Consider the following 22,738-nt stretch of genomic DNA (forward strand, 5'->3'; position numbering starts at 1 on the left):
GCTGTTTTCTTTCCCCATGCAAGGGCGGCGGCGGGGGGGGGGGGGGGGGGGGGGGGGGGGGGGGGGGGGGCGACCACCTGCTGATGGGCACGAAGGAGGAGAGGTAGTCCCTCGTGGGGAGGAGTCGGAGGTAGGGCAGGAGTCGCCGGGGTCAGCAGAAGTTAGCTAGGAGGGGTCCGAGCCTTGGGGGGGGTTATGGCTAATCGGCAGGGGAGGGGGGCAGGGAACCCTCTGATCCAGCTGATAACCTGGAATGTGAGGGGGCTGAATGGGCCGGTCAAACGGGCCCGGGTATTTGCGCACCTGAAGGGACTGAAGGCGGATGTGGCCATGCTCCAAGAGACACACCTGAAAGTGGCGGACCAGGTTCGGCTGAGGAAAGGATGGGTGGGCCAAGTATTTCACTCAGGGCTGGATGAGAAGAGTCAGGGGGCGGCGATCCTCCTGGGGAAGGTGGTGATGTTTGAGGCGTTAAATGTGGTGGCTGACAGTGGTGGGAGGTATGTGATGGTGAGTGGTAAGCTGCAGGGGGAGCGGGTGGTGTTGGTGAATGTTTACGCCTTAAATTGGGACAATGCAGGGTTTATGCGGCAGGTGTTGGGCCGCATTCCGGACCTGGAGGTGGGGGGCCTGATCATGGGGGGGGAAGAAGAGAGAGAGAGAGAGCGAGAGAGCGAGAGAGCGAGAGAGCGAGAGAGCGAGAGAGAGACTTCAACACGGTACTTGATCCCCCATTGGATCGATCCAAGTCCCAGACGGGTAGGAGCCCGGCAGCGGCGAAGGTGTTGAGGGGATTTATGGACCAGATTTTGGGGGGATCCCTGGAGGTTTGCGAGGCCAAGGGCCAGGGAGTACTCGTTTTTCTCCCACATGCATAAGGCCTATTCGAGAATTGATTTTTTTGTTCTGAGCAGAGGGCTGGTTTCGAGGGTGGAGGATGTTGAATTCTCTGCCATTGCCATTTCGGATCATGCCCCGCACTGGGTGGACCTCGGGCTGGGGGAGGAAAGGGACCAACGTCCGCTCTGGCGCTTGGAGGTGGGGCTTCTGGCAGATGAGGAGGTTGCCGAGAGGGTTCGGGGGTGTATTGAGAGGTACCTGGAGGCCAACGACAATGGGGAGGTCCGAGTGGGGACGGTCTGGGAGGCATTGAAGGCGGTGATGAGGGGGGAGTTGATTTCCATCCGAACCCATAGGGAGAGGGGGGAGCAGAGGGAGAGGGAGAGACTGTTAGGGGAGATGGTGAGGGGGGATAGGAGATATGCGGAGGCTCCGGAGGAGGGATTGCTGGGGGAGAGGCGTAGCTTTCAGGCCAGGTTCGACCTATTGACTACCAGAAAGGCGGAAGCTCAGTGGAGGAAAGCACAGGGGGCAGTGTATGAATACGGGGAGAAGGCGAGTAGGATGCTGGCACACCAGCTCCGAAAGCTGGACGCGGCCAGGGAGATTGGGGGAGTGACGGATAGAGCTGGGAAGGGGGTGCGGAGGGGGGTAGATGTTAATGGGGTCTTCAGGGACTTCTATGGGGAACTGTACCGGTCTGAACCCCCGGTGGAGGGGGGTGGAATGGGGCGCTTCTTGGACAAGCTGTGATTTCCGAGGGTGGAGGAGGGGCATGTGGAAGGACTGGGGGCGCCGATCGAGCTGGAGGAGTTGGTTAAAGGGATAGGGAGCATGTAGTCGGGGAAGGGCCGGGGCCGGATGGGTTTCCGGCGGAATTCTACACCAGGTATGTGGACCTGTTGGGCCCCCTGTCGGTCCGGACCTTTAACGAGGCAAGGGAGGGGCGAGCTTTGCCCCCAACTATGTCACGGGCGCTGATTTCCTTGATCCTAAAGCGGGGCAAGGACCCTCTGCAGTGTGGGTCATATAGGCCGATTTCGCTGCTAAATGTAGATGCCAAGCTGCTGGCAAAGATCCTAGCCACAAGAATAGAGGATTGTGTGCCCGGGGTCATCCACGAGGACCAGACGGGGTCTGTGAAGGGAAGGCAGTTGAATACAAATGTACGAAGGCTCCTCAACGTTATTATGATGCCGGCTGTGGAAGGCGAGGCGGAGATAGTGGTGGCATTAGATGCGGAAAAGGCCTTTGATAGGGTTGAGTGGGAGTATCTGTGGGAGGTGTTGGAGAGGTTTGGGGAGGGGTTTGTCCGTTGGGTGAGGTTGCTCTATGAGGCCCCGATGGCGAGTGTAGCCACGAACAGGAGCAGGTCGGAGTACTTTCGGCTGTACCGGGGGGATGAGACAGGGGTGTCCCCGTCCCCCTTGCTCTTTGCGTTGGCATTTGAGCACCTGGCCATGGCGTTGAGGGAGTCAGGGAGCTGGAGGGGCCTGGTGCGGGGTGGGGAGGAGCATAGAGTGTTGCTTTATGCGGACGACCTGTTGCTGTACGTGGCAGACCCGGTGGGGGGGGGATGCCGGAGGTGATGAGGATTCTTAGTGAATTCGGGGGCTTCTCTGGGTATAAGCTGAACCTGGGCAAGAGCGAGTTGTTTGTGGTGCACCCGGGGGATCAGGAGGAGGAGATTGGTAGGCTCCCACTGAAGCAGGCAGGGAAGAGCTTCAGGTACCTAGGAGTCCAGGTGGCTGGGAGCTGGGGGGCCCTGCACAAGCTCAACCTCACAAGGTTGGTGGAGCAGATGGAGGAGGAGTTCAAAAGGTGGGATATGTTACCGCTGTCACTGGCGGGGAGGGTGCAGTCCGTTAAGGTGACCGTGCTCCCGAGGTTTCTGTTCCTGTTCCAGTGCCTCCCCATCCTTATCCCAAAGGCCTTTTTTAGGAGGGTCAACAGGAGTATTACGGGATTTGTGTGGGCGCATGGGACTCCGAGGGTGAGAAGAGTGTTCCTGGAACGGGGCAGGGATAGGGGGGGGGGCTGGCGTTGCCCAACCTCTGTGGGTACTATTGGGCTGCCAACGCAGCGATGGTGCTTAAGTGGGTAATGGACGGGGAAGGGGCAGCATGGAAGAGGATGGAGGTGGCGTCCTGTGTGGGCACAAGCCTGGAGGCGCTGGTAACGGCGCCGTTGCCGCTCCCTCCAACGAGGTATACTACGAGCCCGGTGGTGGCGGCTACCCTCAAATTTTGGGGGCAATGGAGACGGCACAGGGGAGAAGTGGGGGGCTCGATGGAGGCCCCGATACGGGGGAACCATCGGTTTATCCCAGGGAGCATTGATGGCGGATTTCTGGGCTGGCACAGGGTAGGGGTTAGGAGGTTGAGAGACCTGTTTGTGGAGGGGAGTTTCGCGAGCTTGGGGGAGTTAGAGGGGAAGTTTGGGCTCCCCCCGGGGAACATGTTTAGGTACATGCAGGTGAGGGCGTTTGCCAGGCAGCAGGTGGAGGGGTTCCCCTTGCTGCCCCCACGTGGGTGCGGGAATAGGGTGCTCTCGGGGGTGTGGGTTGGAGGAGGGAGGATTTTGGACACATGCCGGTTAATGCAGGAGGTAGACGAGGCCTCGGTGGAAGAACTGAAGGGGAAATGGGAAGAGGAGCTGGGTGAGGAGATTGAGGAGGGGACGTGGGCGGATGCCCTGGAGAGAGTGAATTCCTCCTCTTCCTGTGCGAGTCTTAGCCTCATACAGTTCAAGGTGCTGCATAGGGCCCACATGACTGGGACGAGGATGAGTAGGTTTTTTGGGGGCGAAGACAGGTGTGCTAGGTGCTCGGGGAGCCCAGCAAACCACGCCCATATGTTTTTCGCGTGCCCAGCACTGGGGGAGTTTTGGAAGGGGGTAGCAAGGACGGTGTCGAGGGTGATGGGATCCAGGGTCAAGCCTGGTTGGGGACTCGCAATTTTTGGGGTGCAGTGGAGCCGGGAGTGCAGGAGGCGAAAGAGGCCGGTGTTCTGGCCTTTGCGTCCCTAGTAGCCCGGCGGAGGATCTTGCTCCAATGGAAGGATGCGAGGCCCCCATGCGTTGAGGCCTGGATCAATGATATGGCGGGGTTAATTAAATTGGAGAAGGTGAAATTTGCCCTGAGGGGATCAGTACAAGGGTTCTTTAGGCGGTGGCAGCCTTTCCTGGACTTCCTGGCGGAACGGTAGGGAAATAGGCCAGCAGCAGCAGCAACCGGGGGGGGGGGGGGGGGTTTGGTTTGGTGGGAGGGAGAACTGTGTGCATGGGTTTGTGGGATGTGGCGGGTGTTATCTCTTTCCCTTTTGTTGTTTGGGTGTTTTTTTGTTGTTTTTTTTGTTTGCAGTTGCTTTTGAAGTTGGGTGGGTGTTGTTCTTGGGTTTTTTACCGTGGTTGTTCTGTTAATATTGTTGTGATGTTTATATTTTGTAAAAATCTTAATAAAAAAAATTTTTTTTATTTTTTAAATGCCCCTGAGGAAAATGTTTCAAAAATACTGGTATAGAGTGTCATGAACAATGAGAATCACCCATTGTTTCAGTATTACTGCTATTTGTGTTCAGGTAAAAAGGCTACAATCCCTCAGATGCCTCCGAACAAATCAATGCCCGAGCTTATTTTGGCTCATCGCTACAAGAGCTTTTAACATGAATTGACGTAGGATGAAAGAACGCACTAAGGGTGGAACTCACCGAATTATTTTAATGCATTGGAATTGTTTTTTATATATATTTCAATTATTGTTTTGTCTTCATTCATTTTATGCCATTTATTAACGAATACGCCATATACCCAAAATGAACCTCTTTTAGGACAGTAAAGTGAAGTTGAATTTGCGAAGCTGAAATTGAAAATGCAGCAGAAAGCACCATTTAAACTTTGTCATACATTACCTCATCAGTAATATTCTGGAAGTAGTGAGTAAATTCTGGCTATAAATACACATTTTTTTTCAGGATTCAGGGGAACATTGTCAAACCCACTACCAGATGAACATGCTGAAGCGATTAGTAAGGATGTATTTGTGGGAAGATTGGATAAGTACATGAGGAATACACCGATATTGAATGTCATGGATTGATTTGATTGGGTTTTTCATACGTTGAAAAAACTCTAGGGTAGATACAAAAAAAGTACAGGGGCGGGATTTTCTGTTGCCCGACGCTGAAATTGGGAACAGCAATTGGGCGCTGAAATCGAGGCAGATGCCAGATTGACGACAGGTCACGATGCTCTGCCCCCTCCAACTCAGCTTCATTGTGACGCGCGCTGCACACAGTTGCAACCGCGTTTGCATCTCATTATCGGGCCCACCCACGGTGCTCCACCGCAAATGGGCCAAGTTCCCAACTACACAGTCCACTGTGTGGTCTCAACATTCAAGAGCCTGGCATGGTGGCTGTGGAGAGAGAGAGAAAGGGCATACGGAGAACATCCAACACCGCCATACTTCGCCAACAAATTTTCCCCACTGTATGTCACCTGTTCTGAGGGTGTTCCACGCGGTGCTGGTGCTAGCCCCTCACTGGTAGCAGAATCGGTGCGGGTGTGGCGCCGATTTTTCCATCATGGAACTCCACGGATCCTCCGCTAGCGTCAGAACTTAGACGCAGGAATAGAGAATCTAGCCCCATTTCTGTTAGTGGGTTAGTCCAGGTAAAGATACATAATCTTACAATCAAAGGCAGTTCAGGAGAGGAATTAGGAAATAAACCTTCACACACAAAGGCCAGAATTTTATGTCGTTTGAGTGGGCGCACACCCGACAGAATGTGTAATTGCTCGAGAAGACATTTGCTACATTTCCCAATATCACGTACTCACGCGATATTTCACTCGCAGACAATTATGCAGGCAATTAAGCCCATTAAGGAGTCAATCGAAAACGATTTAATGTGGCCCATCCACTTTAATGGTTAGTGGATAGGCCCTTTGACCTTTTGCTACAACTTTTCTCCAGAGCAGGATGAAATATCCTAGGTGAAATATAATAGAAAAAGAATGTTTGGGAACTGAGGTTTGTTGAGTTTGGCTGTCAGCTGCTTGAATGTGCTGTATAGACACAGTTCGCTGCATGTTTTAAATTTCATTTAATTTGTGCAAGCGTGCAGCTCCTTGAGGCAGATCCATAGCAGCTGTCTGAAGATGTGGTTATATGCGGTTACGGGAATTGGGGGTTTTGGAGGGGGGAGGGGGAGAATGGGCCTACAGAGGTTCAGTACAGACGCGATGAACCGAACAACCTCCTTCTGTACTGTAGAGATTCTATGGATTCAGATAGCTCACCAGAAGAGCCTGCCCGCAACCTCATTTCTCGACACCCGCCCCCCCCCCCCCCGCAGCAGCACTGAGCCTTTCTCAGCACATGGTTCATGCTGGCTGCCCCTTAATTGGCCAGCCATCGTGAAATAGTTTTTGAGGACTGATTGTGGCCTTAGGTGCGTCCCCCTTAGGCCCTCCCGGCGTCTGCATGTGCCTGATGAACACAAGACTCAGGCCAAAATGATACAGCACAGAAAGTGCCCCGCAAAAAACAGAAAATGCTCGCTCAACTCACTTTACATCCAAGATCTAGAAATTCTGTTCGGCAAGTGTATTAAGGGATATGGAGCTAAGAATGGTGGCTGAAGTTATGACACAGATTAGCCATGATCTCACTGAATGGCAGCGTAGGTTCAAGGGGCTGAACAGTCTACTCCTGTTCCTTTGTGTCTATGACATGATACGGGAAGATGAAATTAGATGGGAAGAGGTTTACGCAAAGTATGAACATGGATGCAGGCGTGTTTCTATGATATACTATTCTACGTAATTCTGTGTAGTTAGGAAATGGGGTAATTCAAGAGCCTGTAGCTCCAAGGCAAATACTTACTGATTCTTGAGATTTGGGACAATATTCGGCACATTGCATAAGAGCAACAATGTGAAAAACAAACTCGCATTCTAACTGATCTTTTGATTCATAGTCCCCTGTATCTTTGCTACATGGGACTGGTTAAAAAAAATTCTACACTATTCACAAGTCTTTAAATTGGAAGTAATTATTTTATTTCAGAAAGAGAAATACAAGTAACAAGACTTAATTCTTACCCCTTTAATTCCTTTTAGGTCTCCTTTTAGTAGGCTGTCCAGAGGAAAAGTGATGATGTTGTTCATATTCTGAATCTGTGAGATGATAAATATCAAATGATAAATGCGACAATTATAGCAGTTGTTGAGGGGGGGGGGGGTTGAGGTGGACCCTTTCAGGGAAGACGTCATCGTTCCCATTTTAATAATCCTGAATGATGGAAATTGAATTTATAATTTGAAAATATTTGATGTGCAAAATGTTTGCTTTCTCTCTCTCATGCACATAGAATAATTTTTATTATTGTCACAAGTAGGCTTACATTAACTCTGCAATGAAGGGCAGCATGGTGACGCAGTGGTTAGCACTGCTGTCTCACAGCACCGAGGTCCCAGGTTTGATCCCGGTTCTGGGTCACTGTCTGTGTGGAGTTTGCACATTCACCCCATGTTAGGTGGGTAGGTGGTCCGGCCACGCTAAATTGCCCCTTAATTTGAAAAAATGAAGCGGGCATTCTTAAATTTAAAAAAAACTGCAATGAAGTTCCTGTGAAATGCCCCTAATCGCCACACTCAGGCGCCTATTTGTCCAGTGAAGGAGAATTCAAAATGTCCAATTCACTTAACAGACATGTTTTACGGGACTTGTGGGAGGAAACCGGAGCGCCCGGAGGATACCCACGCAGACACGGGGAGAATGTGCAGACTTCGCACAGTGACCCAAGCCGGGAATCAAACCTGGGACCCTGGAGCTGTGAAGCAACAGTGCTAACCACTGTGCTACCATGCCGCCCATAGTTGTATCACATACAACATACAGAATGTGGGCATTCCAAGCCTTCTGGATCCTTTTGCTGCAGTATTGTCTTGGGCACCTAGTCACAGGGGTATCCCTGGAAATGGCATACAGTTTACACAAAGACACCCTAAAGCATACTAAAAGAAATGCAAACAGTTAAGTGTCTGATATTTCCTTGCACAGTGCTGCAGTTTCTGGCACCTGGAGGTCCTATGGTTCCTGCTGACAAAGATGGGTTCCAGCCATGTTACAGTTCTGCAATGCCTGGGCCTCGACAGGTTTCTGTCCAGCACTGGGGCAAAGGCAAAACCAAGAAAATAATCCCTTAAACACATGTAATCCACTTATTTACACAATATTTAGAAGTCAAGGCTCCATACCAGTAACATACAGTTTGTGTATAGAGTTTGCAGTTTACTTTGGAAAGGCATCAAGGCTTAGTGTTTCACCAACAATTATTTACTGGCTGTCTAATGAGGCATGTATGGAGTGCTGGTCAGTCATCAAATGCTGCCTCCAAAGGGTGGCACTTTTCTCCAAGTCTTTTAAAAATATAACGCTAGGAAATATTGAATATGTTATTTTGAATCTAATGCACACGCTTCCCATCCACAAGAAACACTTTTCTACACATTCTTTACCCACAATCATCTCCAGCAATATAAGGATACATTACCTCACCATTTTTACCTCAAACGGAATCTGCACTCACTACTGTGCTCGACTTATTTGCCCCAACCTTCAGTACTGGCACTGAAACTATCTCCAGACGTATAACCATATAAAGTGAAGAGGAACGGTGCAGGTCCACCAATGGTGCCCGCTTTAAAACCTTGAAGACAATCTGGGTAGAGTTAGAGATGTAACAGGGATTTCAAGCAACAAACACGGGCTGCGGTAAAGCAGTGGGAAAAGGAACCAAAGAGGAGGATTTATGATAGAGCGAAAGCAAGCAAGATTAAATGACACAAAGATTCATAGTGTAGGGCCATGTGGAATACTAACAGGACACAAAACAAAAAATTTGAATGGCAGAATGATTATCAGTTGCTGCCCAAAAGCAGAAACCAGAGGAAACGAGAGAAAAGCCAAAACCAACAAAAAAACGAAACAAAATGGAGACACAGGTTATGATCTAAAATTGTTGAATTCCATGTTGAGACCAGAAGGCTGTAAAAGTGGCCAGTCAAAAGATCAGGAGCTGTTCTTTTCTTCAAAATTCATTACGGGATGTGGGCGTCGCTGGTTAGGCCAGCATTTATTGCCCTTCAGAAGGTGGTGGTGAGTTGCCTTCTTGAACCGCTGCAGTCCTTTAGGTGTAGGTTCCATGAACTTATGTTGAATTGCCCTGGAATACTGCAAGAGGTTGAGCATGAAAAGGTAAGAGTGGGTGCAATGAGGAGAATTAAAATGATAGACAGCTAGAAGCTCAGGGTCACGCTTACAAACTGAAAGGAGATGTACTGCAAAGCGCTCACCTAATCTATGTTTGCTCTCCGAAGTTCAGAGACACTGTGATCAGCAAATACAATATACTGAATCAAAAGAGGATAATCTGCTTAGATTCTGGGTGCCTGCCTTCCACTTAGAAAACTTGATGCTGTCCATCACTTGGTACTTAGCCATGATTTAATGCCACAATCTGATTAACAAAAATTGCAATAACAAATTGTTTCTGCTTGGATTGGTTGGTGTCTGCTGGTGCCAGTAAGAATCCGAAGAGATATAATCAGGAACCACGATTTGACCTCAACATCGAAGTAGTATTCAACATCAAAATTTGTGTTGAGGTCAACTCGTTACTCCTGTCTGGGAGATACACATTGATCAGTTTGACATTGGTTAAAAAAAACAGAACAGTTGGGGCTAGCACTTGCCTCATTTATGCATATTTATATTATAACCATCAAGCCAGTTTGTCTAGCCTTTAAATGCACAGAGATTGAAAGTTTACAGCCTTACCTGATTTTTGAAAAGCGCAGTTAATTCTTTAGTAAAGACAGCAAACTTCAGAAAAGCTGTGCCTAGATCAGGATCATCACGGCAGACACAGTTACCGCCAAACTTCTCAAGTGCTTGTGTGTATTGTTCTTCATTTTCTACATGTCCTGCACAGAAAAAAACACTATTCACAAAACAGTCATTTCTATTCAGTCTGTGACAGTGCAAGTGACACTAGCTACTTCTTATTAAATCTGGGCATCTCAGCAATACAACATGCAATACCTTTATAAAAGTAGTCACATTTGTGGAACAGACAACGTTATAAAAAATACAATTATCACATATTTTTACATTATTTTAAATGATCCATCTGACAACACTGTTTAAAATTCCAGATCCCAAGTGCAGTTGTACTAAATTCAAGATATCTGTCATACCCCAAAATCATTTATTTCCAGCCGAAAACCACTATGCACCATGTCTAAAATAAATGACAATTCAATTAAAATTTAATTTCTGCACAATGTACCTCAATGTATCAGAATTATCTACCCATATTAAAAATCTTACAACTGTTGGAATGTCTACCAATTTTCCACGTCAAATGCTCGGGTTACGGTATCATTTACAAATTTTCATTTCTCACCTTCTATGAAAACTTGCCACCTTGCAACTGCCCTTCCTGCTTGTGGAAGAGTTGGAGCAGGGGGATGTAATTATAGTTTAACACGCTTAAATTTACAGCTTATACCATATATGTGCACACTAGAATTTGAAATGAATTATAGACATAGACATAACTATTGACTGGCGTTGGAAAGAAATGGCCTGCAGAAATTGGAAGAAATAAATAACTTCCCTTGAAAATTACGCTGACAGTGAAACCATACAAAGTTTGCGATTTAAATCATAGTTTTCGTGGTTCCCAGTGTAGGGCAATCACCCAGAGGAAGTTTTCTCCACTGGGCAATTAATTGCCAGGCAAACCCTTACCTGGGAACCTCTGAGGGGGATTCCCTAGTACATTTCTGGGGTACCCACAAATCGGATACTGGGAAGCTTGGTTGTTATGACCTAATGACTTCAAAACCATGAAATGCACTATATCCACATGTCCTAATTATCACTCATTCTCTAATACAGCCAAATTCCAGGGGGTCCCCCCCTACAAATTCATGTTCGGCAGAGCTTTGGAATAGCCAAGTAGTCCACATTCTTACATAAACATATCTCTCCCTAACCGAATATGCTTGCAAACATAGTCCACATCAGAAACAACATATTCAAATACCAAATGAAAACACAAAACAATAAATGTGTGTAAAAGTCTTCATTCAATTTATTCACACCTTAGAATGATCTGACCTTTGCATTGAAAAAGGCCACGAGTTACTGATAATCCTTTCTTGCCAAGCATGCTGCGATACAGTCCATGCTCTCTAACCTGCTTTCAGTGCTTTTGTGTGGAAGTGGAAAATCCTGGAGCATCTCTACGGCCTTTGCTGCATTGGTTAGGGAAACAGATGGACAAGCAGGCACGCATTCAGATTCTTCACAGCCATTGGGGTTCTTGGTCTAGGAATGTGCTGCATTAACGTTGGTACCATCTGTCAGTTCTATCATGCATCGTAGGGCATCGTCCACTTCCGCGTAAATTTCCATGGTTATGCGTGCTGGAATTTCCATGCCAGTCTCCGATAGATCAACAACAAGTACCTCATCATCAGGTTGGTTGGCCTCACTCTGCTCTTCCTCGGTTTTAACGTCTTGTGCAGTCATAACCTGCTTGAATCCAATATGGTGGCAACAGTTGACAATTGTGGATTTCATCATTATTATCTTTCATGCATTTTTCATCATAAAAAGGTTTCTGATATAGATGGATTGACTACGGCTTCTTGTTGATAGCCTCGATAATCTGAGCGAGAAACTGCCAATAGTAGAGAGTTTTCAGGTTCCTAATCATCCACTGGTCCCTTGGCTGGAGTTTGGGCATTGTGTTGGGAGGCAAAAACAGGAGTTTCATGCTCTTCAAACCAGTGATATTGGGGTGCATTGGACAGTTGACTGTAATGATGACAATCTTCCATTTCTTTCACTGATAAATTGTGTCCACTTTCCTGACCCATGCCTGAAAAATACTGGAGATCGTCCAGGCAGTTCTGTTGCATGGGCAGTGTCTTGACATTCACAAACAATACAGCTTCAACATGACTTTCCTATTACAAGATTATGCAGAATTTTGGTCTATCCATTTTGGTCATATCAGTGGCACGTTCCTTGTCCTGCTTTCTACCACAAGCTTCACCTTTAAGTATCAAAGAACAGTCCAACAAAAGACAGCAAAATAGTCCGATTTTGTCCGTGTTAAAAATGTGTCTTGGTGCAAACTCATTCAAAATGTGGAAGATACAATTTTGGAACCAACTATCTGTCATTGCAGGGCGGCACGGTGGCGCATGGCTTGCATTGCTGCCTCACATCGCTGAGGACCCAGGTTTGATCCTGGCCCCGGTTTGCACATTCGCCCCATGTCTGCGTGGGTTTCACCCCCCACAACCCAAATGATGTGCAGGGTGGGTGGATTGGCTATGAAAATTGCCCCTTAATGCGTGCAGTTCTGGTCGCCACATTACCAGAAGGATGTGGATGCTTTAGAGAGGGTGCCGAGGAGGTTCACCAGGATGTTGCCTGGTATGGAGGGTGCTAGCTATGAAGAAAGGTTGAGTAGATTGGGATTGTTTTCGTTGGAAAGACGGAGGTTGAGGAGGGACCTGATTGAGGTCTACAAAATTATGAGAGGTATGGACAGGGTGGACAGCAACAAGCTTTTTCCAAGAGTGGGGGTGTCAATTACAAGAGGTCACAATTTCAAGGTGAGAGGGGGAAAAGTGTAAGGGAGATGTGAGTGAAAAGTTTTTTTACGCAGAGGGTGGTGGGTGCCTGGAACACTTTGCCAGCGGAAACAGAGAGAAGTGGATCCTTGGAAACTAGGCGACAGGTTTAGATAAAGGATATGGATCGGCGCAGGCTGGGAGGGCCGAAGGATCTGTTCCTGTGCTGTAATTTTCTTTGTTCCAATTGGAAAAAACAAATTGGGTACTGTAAAATCTAAAAAAACTATGTCATTGCTGCCATAACTGCTGCACCTTCACCACTTATTGTGTGGAAGATGATGCTGTATCTTGTCTTGAATGAGTGCAGCCATCTTTGCGACAGATCAACTCCACCTGGCCCAGCTTCTTTGTCAGGGCAATTCAACTTCTCTGCAGAATGGACTGGAAATGGGAGCATTCTCAGCTTGACCTGCCTTGAACCATATTAGCAGAACTTCTTCAACATCAGGACAGGCAGCCGTTCATCCTCTTCCTTGCTGAGAAGATGCCCGTTGTCAAACTGTTCCAAGATATTCGCTTTATGTTCCATTATGGTCATCAAACTTGATGATGAAATCCCTCACTCCTTTGTGCTGTCTGTTTTCTGCTTTGTGCAATGTTTCTCCAATTGCTGGATCAACCTAATCTCTCCAATCTACAACACTTTTACCTATCTCACCGGTTGTCCTTGGCCTTTCACAAGGGAGATCTCAATGTCAAATAATGCTTTGCCTGAAGTTCCATGATTTTGCACTCATGTAATTTAACTTCAATCTGATTGATCGCCATGGTCATATGCCAAGCTTAGACAAGTTTGGTTAATCCAAAATTATAGTGCAGAATTTTGGCTCATCACATGCATCACTCTATGAAATTTGCTCTTCTGCCGAGGGGGGGCATGGTTGATGTCTCCAACAGAATTTTGTGTCATCTAAGTTTGACTCATTGCAATTTCACTGTACCACCTTGCTGGAGGACTAGTCTTGATCCAGATTCTTCACAAGCAACCCCATGAGATAGCAACTAATGTAAAAGCAGTGATATTTCCTACAGACAATAAATTAAATTGCAATAACACTCCCTATCCAAACCAAACAACTGCTACGCAAGTAAATATTTACCTTTTAAAATTCTGATGTAAACTTACAAACAAAATGATCTCTAATTAATGACAACAAAATCAATCTGATCTTGAAATTACTCCATGGTACAGAATGTCTTCCATTCATCTGAATTTCCATACAGAAGCTTTGATTTATTTGACAGTCTTGCAGTGCATTTATTGTCTTTATTTCAGACTTTCATTCATTTGAAATGAATAAATGGCTTGATGGAGAAAGAAAATTCACACAAACATGGTAAGTGTTAACATGGGAGGTGGTAGCGTAGTGATACTGTCACTGGATTAGTAATCCATAGACTCAGGACAATGCTCTGGCAACCTGGGTTCAAATCCAACCATTGGCAAATGGTGAAATTTAAATTCAATTAAAAAAATATGGAATTAAAGGGGCTAAAGTTGAACCCATCTGGTTCACTAATGTCCTTTAGGTAATCTGCCTGCATGTGACTGACTCTTAAATGCCCTAGCAAGTCATTTGGTCAAGGACAATTAGGATGCGCAACAAATGGCAATGTCCCTCAACTGAATAAAAAAGTAACAACCTCACAGTGGAATTTCAAGGTCACAAACTTTTATATGGGCATCTCTATCAGAGTATGGAACATATTGAACAGTTGAGGAACAGTGGAGAACCTTCCAAGCGATTTTTCACAGTGCTCAGCAAAGGTTTATACCAACAAAAAGGAAGGACGGAAGAAAGAGGGAAAATCGACCGTGGATATCTAAGGAAATAAGGGAGAGTATCAAATTGAAGGAAAAAGCATATAAAGTGGCAAAGATTGCTGGGAGATTAGAGGACTGGGAAATCTTTAGGGGGCAACAGAAAGCTACTAAAAAAGCTATAAAGAAGAGTAAGATAGAGTATGAGAGTAAACTTGCTCAGAATATAAAAACAGACAGTAAAAGTTTTTACAAATATATAAGTCAAAAAAAGAGTGGCTAAGGTAAATATTGGTCCTTTAGAGGATGAGAAGGGAGTTTTAATAATGGGAAATTAGGAAATGGCTGAGGAACTGAACAGGTTTTTTGGGTCGGTCTTCACAGTGGAAGACACAAATAACATGCCAGCGACTGATAGAAATGAGGCTATGACAGGTGAGGACCTTGAGAGGATTGTTATCACTAAGGAGGGAGTGATGGGCAAGCTAATGGGGCTAAAGGTAGGCAAGTCTCCTGGCCCTGATGGAATGCATCCCAGAGTGCTAAAAGAGATGGCTAGGGAAATTGCAGATGCACTAGTGATAATTTACCGAAATTCACTAGACTCTGGGGTGGTCCCGGTGGATTGGAAATTAGCAAACGTGACGCCACTGTTTAAAAAAGGAGGTAGGCAGAAAGCAGGAAATTATAGGCCAGTGAGCTTAACTTATTTCGAGGAATTTTTTGAGGACATTACCAGTGCAGTAGATAACGGGGAGCCGATGGATGTGGATATCTGGATTTCCAGAAAGCCTTTGACAAGGTGCCACACAAAGGTTGCTGCATAAGATAAAGATGCATGGCATTAAGGGTAAAGTAGTAGCATGGATAGAGGATTGGTTAATTAATAGAAAGCAAAGAGTTGGGATAAATGGGTGTTTCTCTGGTTGGCAATCAGTAGCTAGTGGTGTCCCTCAGGGATCCGTGTTGGGCCCACAATTGTTCACAATTTACATAGATGATTTGGAGTTGGGGACCAAGGGCAATGTGTCCAAGTTTGCAGATGACACTAAGATGAGTGGTAAAGCGAAAAGTGCAGAGGATACTGGAAGTCTGCAGAGGGATTTGGATAGGTTAAGTGAATGGGCTAGGGTCTGGCAGATGGAATACAATGTTGACAAATGTGAGGTTATCCATTTTGGTAGGAATAACAGCAAACGGGATTATTAGTTAAATGATAAAATATTAAAGCATGCCGCTGTTCAGAGAGACTTGGGTGTGCTGGTGCATGAGTCACAGAAGGTTGGTTTACAAGTTCAACAGGTGATTAAGAAGGCAAATGGAATGTTGTCCTTCATTGCTAGAGGGATGGAGTTTAAGACTAGGGAGGTTATGTTGCAATTGTATAAGGCGTTAGTGAGGCCACACCTGGAGTATTGTGTTCAGTTTTGGTCTCCTTACTTGAGAAAGGACGTACTGGCGCTGGAGGGTGTGCAGAGGAGATTCACTAGTTTAATCCCAGAGCTGAAGGGGTTAGATTATGAGGAGAGGTTGAGTAGACTGGGACTGTACTCGTTGGAATTTAGAAGGATGAGGGGGGGATCTTATAGAAACATTTAAAATTATGAAGGGAATAGATAGGATAGATGCGGGCAGGTTGTTTCCACTGGCGGTTGACAGCAGAACTAGGGGACATAGTCCTAAATCTACTTCCCCTTATTTTGAGGCTGAGTTTAGGAGGAACTTCTTCACCCAAAGGGTTGTGAATCTATGGAATTCCTTGCCCAGTGAAGAGTTGAGGCTCCTTCATTACATGTTTTTAAGGTAAAGATAGATAGTTTTTTGAAGAATAAAGGGATTAAGGGTTATGGTGTTCGGGCCAGAAAGTGGAGCTGAGTCCACAAAAGATCAGCCATGATCTAATTGAATGGCGGAGCAGGCTCGAGGGGCCAGATGGCCTACTCCTGCTCTTAGTTCTTATGTTCTTATAATGATAGATCACACGCAAAACATTAAGCTACCTTGCTGTTTCAGAAACAAATTCACTACCTGTGAAACATTTTCTGGTTCTATATCAGACAGCCAGCATTCATAGTTCTTTTCACCTCTATTACAAACAATATTTCCAAATCTAACACGTGCATTCAACAGACCTATCAGCAATGGATTATCTGCCTTCCTAACATCATCTGCTTCTATATAAATGTTTAATCCTGCTCTTCAATTGGTACATCAATTGGTATTCTTGAGTCTAGTTCTAGTACAGCTTGATTTTTTTTTTTTTAAACTCATCCCATTCTCAATTGTCCTCAAGAAGATGATGGTGGCAGTCCAATTCTTGCAGGTATACCTAGCGTCAGGATTTTCACACACCAATAATGAAGGAACAGCAATATAGTTCCAAGTCTGAATGGTTTACGGCTTGGAGAGAACTTTGCAGGTGGTCATTCTTCCATGCGCTGGCTACCTTTGTCCTTCTCAGTGGTAGAGTTGTGGATTTGGAAGTGCAGTCAAAGGGAGGTTTGGAGAGTTGTTGCTGTGCATCTTGCATATAATGCACACTGCTACCACTGTGTGCAGGTGGTGAATGTCCTGGATGATATTGAGCTTCTTGAATGTTGTTGGGAGCTGAATGTTGTTGGAGCTGCACTCATCCAGGAACACAGATCTGACCCATTGCTGTTTACTATGTGCTGCCTCTGCACTTTGACGTGCTGCACTCATCCAGGCAAGTGAACACTCGTACCTTGGAGAGGAAATGCCTTGGAGAGTCAAGAGGCAAATTACATGCCACAAGTTCCCAGGCACTAATATGCTCCTGTAAACAACAGTATTTTAGACACAGTATTTTCAATGAGTGATCCAGTTCGTTTCTCGTCTATGGTAACACCCAGGATGTTGATGTGGGAACGGTAGCGATGATAATGTCATTGAATATCAAGAGGGATATGGTTAGATTTTCTCTTGTTGGAGATGGTCACTGTCTGGCACTTGTGTGGCATGAATGTTGTAGCCACCTGGGGTGACCACTGCCCAAACACAAAATGGAAGATTGCAAGGAATGCAGAGAAAATTGGCCAGGTTGTAAAAAGCAGGCAGCTTGCAGAGTGCTTGTATATTTGGGCTGCTGCAGAAACCAGTTTGGCTGTTGCTGAAACCAGACAGAACTATGAAAAGAAAACAGTTAACATATTAATGAGGCGATACCAGGCGATCCCCAGGCACAAAAGAAACAAGTTAACACTAATCGATACATTCAATGGAAGGCCAGACTTTTCGGCGCCAAAGAAGCCCAAAACAATAAGTCCCAAGAACCGCCCCAGTGACCGAGAAACTGCCCCCTTATTGGGGAATTCAAATCAATCGATTGGGAAGAGACCCAATCGACTGCAAGTGAATAGAGGATCCGCCCAGACCCTGAGAGAGGTATAAAACAGAGACCCCCGACCCCAGCTCGCTCTCTCTGCCAGCCTCTCCTCGACCAGCTCTCTGTCAGCCTCGCCTTGACCGGCTAGCTCTCCCAGCAGAACACCGTTGCAGCAGAAGAACCTTGTGCAGGAGAGGTCTGAGCAGAAGCCGCCAGCAAGTAAGTCACAACGCACGCTACGGGAATAGACACTCCTGACCCCTTTAGACCATAACCACTGGAAGCCTGCGGACCCTGGACAAAGCTAGAAGCCGTTGTTCCCTGATCCGGCAGTCCCCTTATCCAGATAAGTATTTGGCCTAGTAGTGGTAGGATTAGCCTAGTCTTATAGTTTATATGCATGATTAGTAGACTATTGTAATATAATAAACGTGTCTTGTTTGAACTTACTAATTGGTGCATGGTTTTATTGCTTTGAACTTAACCTTGAAACTTGTGGCGGTATCTTAACGATACCTGGTGACTCCAAAGCTAAGTAACGAAACAGAGCTAAATTGAGTGTTAAGCACACTCACCCAGAACGAGCAACAATGTTACTTGCCACTTACCAATCCAAGCCTGAATGTTATCCAGGTGTCAGTGTGTGCAGCCACAGACTACTTGTTTCTGAGGAGTTAAGAATAGCACATGAACACTTTGCAATCAGCGAATATCTCCATTGCTGACCTTGTGATGGAGGAAAGTTAACTGATGAAGTAGTGGAAGATGGTTGGGATACTACCATGAGGAACTCCTGGGGCTGAGATGACAACCATCCTCCCTTGAGCTCGGTATAATTCCAACCGAGTTTTTTTCCTGACTACCATGGACTATTTTTCTAGGGTTCCTGGATACCATATTGAGTTAAATGCTGTCTTAATGTCAATAGCAATCACTCCCACCTCATCTCTTTTGTCCATGTTAGATCCAAGGCTGTAATGAGGTCAGGAATTCAGTGACCCTGGTAATACCCAAACTGAGCATTGGAGAGTAAGGTTTTTGTTGACCAAATTCTGTTTCATAGCACTACCAATAGTAATTGGAATTGTTAAGCTCTTTGTGGACAGGACATACCTAGGCAATTTTCAACATATTTGGGGAGATGCTAGTGTTCTAGCTACTGGAATGGCTTGGCTAAAGGTGCAGCTAGTTATAGAGCATAGGTTTTCAATGCTGCAGCCAGGATGTTTTCAGAGCCAATAGACTTTGCATCCAGTGCCTTCAGTCAATTTTTAAAATAGCACGTGGGAGTGAACTGAATAGGCCTGAAGACTGAAAGAAATACAAAATATATCACCCATTCGGCACTTCTGACTGAAGTGGAAATGGTTCAGCCTTGTATTTTGCACTGATATGGTATCACTGATGACGGAAATATTTGTGGAGCCTTCTCCTCCTGCTACTTGTTTAATTGTCCACCGCCATTCACAACTTGATGTGGCAGGAACACAGATCTGACCCATTGCTGTTTACTGTGTGCTGCTTCTGCACATTGACATGCACGCAGTCATCTGTTGTATCTTCACAAGGTCAGTGCTTGTGTTGCCCCCTGTACCCAACACTGGATCTGCTCCTACATACACCAGCTCCTCACCCGCAACACTGGCTCTGTTCTCTCCCACACCTCTGCTCTTCCCCCACACAACCCTCTCTCTGCTCTCCGACCCCACCCCCACAACACTCTGTTCCCCCAGACAACACTTGCTCTGCACTCCCTACTATCCCTGCAACACTCGCTCTGCTTTCCCATCCCCCCCCCCCCCCCATCCCCAACACTTTCTCCGCTCTCCCAACCCAACACCCGCTCTGCTCTCCCAGCCCCCCAACACTCACTCGGCTCTCCCTGCCCCACCCACCACTAATTGCACTGCTATCCCAGCTCCCCCAACACTCACTCCGCTCTCCCTGTCCCCCCAACACTCACCCCACACTCCCAGCTCCCCAACACTCGCCGCACTCTCCCAGCCCCACCCACCACCACTCACTCTGCTTTCCCAGCACCCCCCCCCCCCCCCCCCCAACACGGTCTCTTCTCTCACTGCCCCTCCAAAACACTTGCTCTGCTCTCCTCTCCCCCACCCCACCATCCAACATTCGCTTATCTCTCTCTCCACCCAACACTCGCTCTGCTCTTAGGATCCCAACACCCTGCCAAGTTTGTTTAAACCCACCCCAACAGCACTATCAAACCTTCCTGCATGGATGCAGGTCCCATTTCTGTTTGAGTGCAACCTGTCTGCCTTTTACAGGTCCCACCATCCAAAAAACGGTCCCAATGTCCCACCAATCTAAAGCCCTCCCTCCTGTACCGTCTCTCCAGCCTCGCATTCATCTAAACTAACCAAATTCCATACTCAATAGCAAGTGGCACCAGAAAGTAATGCAGAGATTACCACCTTCCGTGTCCTGTTCTTAATCTACTTCTGAGCTTCTAAATTTTGCTTGCAGGACCTCATCCTTTTTTCTACCTATAACATGTACAGAGTGATATCAACGACATCTGTCCATTTGCCCTCGCCCTTCAATATGCCCTGTAGCCGTTATTGACATCCCTAACCCTGGCACCAAAGAGACAACACACCATCCTGGAGTCACTTTTGCGGCAGCAGAAAAGCCTGTCTGTTCCCCCTTACAAGTGAACTCCCTACGACTATAGCCTTGCTGTTCTTCCTCCTCCCCTCTTGCACACCCACGGTGCCATGAAGTTGGCTGCCAGAGCTTTCAGCAGTTAGCTGCAGTTGAAATGAAAAATGAAAATGAAAATCGCTTATTGTCACGAGTAGGCTTCAAATGAAGTTACTGTGAAAAGCCCCTAGTCGCCATATTGCGGCGCCTGTTCGGGGAGGCTGTTACGGGAATTGAACCGTGCTGCTGGCCTGCCTTGGTCTGCTTTCAAAGCCAGCGATTTAGCCCTGTGCTAAACAGCCTCAGCATTTGGATTCATTTTCTGCACATGTGGTCATCTGGGGCAAGTGAAGCTTCCATGATTTGCCAATTAGCACAGGAGGAGCATTTCACGGGTGCCAGTATCACAGATGCCATTTTTTGGCCAAATCGATTCCATCGGATAGCAAGAAACAGCTGAAGGCACTGGATACTGAAACAGCTATGGGCCCTGACAACATTCTAGCAATAGTATTGACAACCTGTGTTCCAGAACAAACTGGTATCTTTCAACACATCTACACATCTGCCCAGCAGCATGAACAACTGTGCATGCATGTCCTGTCCGCAAAAGCAGGACAAATCCAACTCAGCAGGGTCACTCAGATCCAGGTCTCTTTATAGCCTTAGTTCAAACATGGACAAAAGAGCTGAATGCCTGAGGTGAGGTGAGGATCATTCCTCGTGACACAAAAAAATCACACTTGACCAAGTATGGCATCGAGGAGTCCTGGCAAAACTGTGGGATCTAGGGAGAAATCTCTCTACTGTTTGGAGTCATAACTTAGTATAAAGGAAGTTGATTGTGATTGTTGGAAGGTTAATCATCTCAGACCCAGGACATCACTGCAGGAGTTTCTCAGCGTAGCATTCTAGGCCCAACCAACTTCAGCTCTTTCATCAAATACCTTAAGCTCTATCATATGGTCAGAAGCAGGGTTGTTCGCTGATGATTGCACGATGTTCAGCACCATTTGTGGCTCCACAAATACTGAAGCATTTCATGCCCATGTGTGTCAACACCTAGACATCATTCAGTAATGGATTGATAAGAGGCAAGTAAAATTTGCATCAATCCCCAACAAGAGAGAATCCAACTAGCTTCCCATGATATTCAATGGCATTATCATCGCTGAATCCCCCACTATCAAAATTCTGGAGGGTTACCATTGACAATAAACTGAACTGAACTAGCTATATAAATATGTAGGAAATTGTTATATATTAGATTTTGTTGTATTAATGTTATTAAAAATCCCTAGGTTCAAATATATACAGGCAGTATGTTTGTTAAAGATATGTTTACAGGTGAGGTAATCATTGATTTTAACCATTTACTTGTTTACAGAGAGATGGCTAAGGAAATATTATTTATGTTTAGGAGGTTCTCTTGGGTGTAGATAATTTATTATGGATTAGTTTTAGTCCTAGCTGCAGGATCATAGCTAAGCAGGTCATTGGACATCTTAGTGGGAGGAGATTGGAGAATGCCTTATGCTTTGAATACAAATGATGTAATTAATGTACGAGGCAAGTTTTTTTTACACAGAGGGTAGTAGGTGCCTGGAACGCGCTGCCGGAGGTGGTGGTGGAAGCAGGTATGATAGTGACATTTAAGGAACATCTTGACAAATACATGAATAGGATGGGAATAGAGGGATACAGACCCAGGAAGTGTAGAAGATTTTAGTTTAGATGGGCAGCATGGTCGGCATGGGCTTGGAGGGCCGAAGGGCCTGTTCCTGCACTGTACTTTTCTTTGTTCTTTGTAATGGGAGGAGCCAGGTCTGTCTGTAGTTTTGAAGTTTGCCATAGGATTTTAATCTGGCCAGATAGAAGAATTTTCAGGTTGCTCCTGACAGGGTCTCTCTCTCTCTCTCCAAATGTCTGCAGAGAAGCAAGTAACCCTGATTGTTAAGTGGCATTTCAACTGCATTGGGTTGCTTAATTGGAACATAGTGGCCGGGATAGATAGTGAGTTAAAGTTTTTTTTAAATTTAAGAACAGTCTTAACTGTTAATCATAAAGCTATTTCTTTGTTGTTAATATAGTTAATTCTGCGCTTAACTTAAAATTTGTTTTAACATAAAAGATATCTATTGGTCAGTGTTGTCACTCCTGTGGATTAGTAGTCTTCCCTCAGTCTTACAAATTGCACGTATTCTCGTATGCGAGTCCTAACAATACTATAGTTATGTGGCGAGTAACTTACCAACCGACTCCCCAAAGCCTGTCCATTATCCACAAGATACAAGAGTCAGGAGTGTCATGGAATACTCTCCACTTGCCTGGATGAATGCAATTCCAATAACACTCGAGAAACTCAGCATAATCCAAGTGTTATGGGCCTGGGTTTAGAGAAC

The 22,738-nt window shown here is 46.1% G+C and overlaps 1 protein-coding gene across 1 annotated transcript in view; it reads right to left on the reverse strand.

Moving 5' to 3' along the window:
- The window catches only part of asap2a (ArfGAP with SH3 domain, ankyrin repeat and PH domain 2a), a 211,872-nt gene that overhangs the window by 129,056 nt on the left and 60,078 nt on the right, over positions 1-22,738 (reverse strand). Inside the window, 2 exon segments of the mRNA XM_038800288.1 lie at positions 6,946-7,020; positions 9,686-9,831. Of these exon segments, the coding sequence (XP_038656216.1) occupies positions 6,946-7,020; positions 9,686-9,831 (221 nt within the window).

The sequence above is a fragment of the Scyliorhinus canicula genome, chromosome 6 (assembly GCF_902713615.1).
Source record: "Scyliorhinus canicula chromosome 6, sScyCan1.1, whole genome shotgun sequence".
Classification (NCBI taxonomy): domain Eukaryota; kingdom Metazoa; phylum Chordata; class Chondrichthyes; order Carcharhiniformes; family Scyliorhinidae; genus Scyliorhinus; species Scyliorhinus canicula.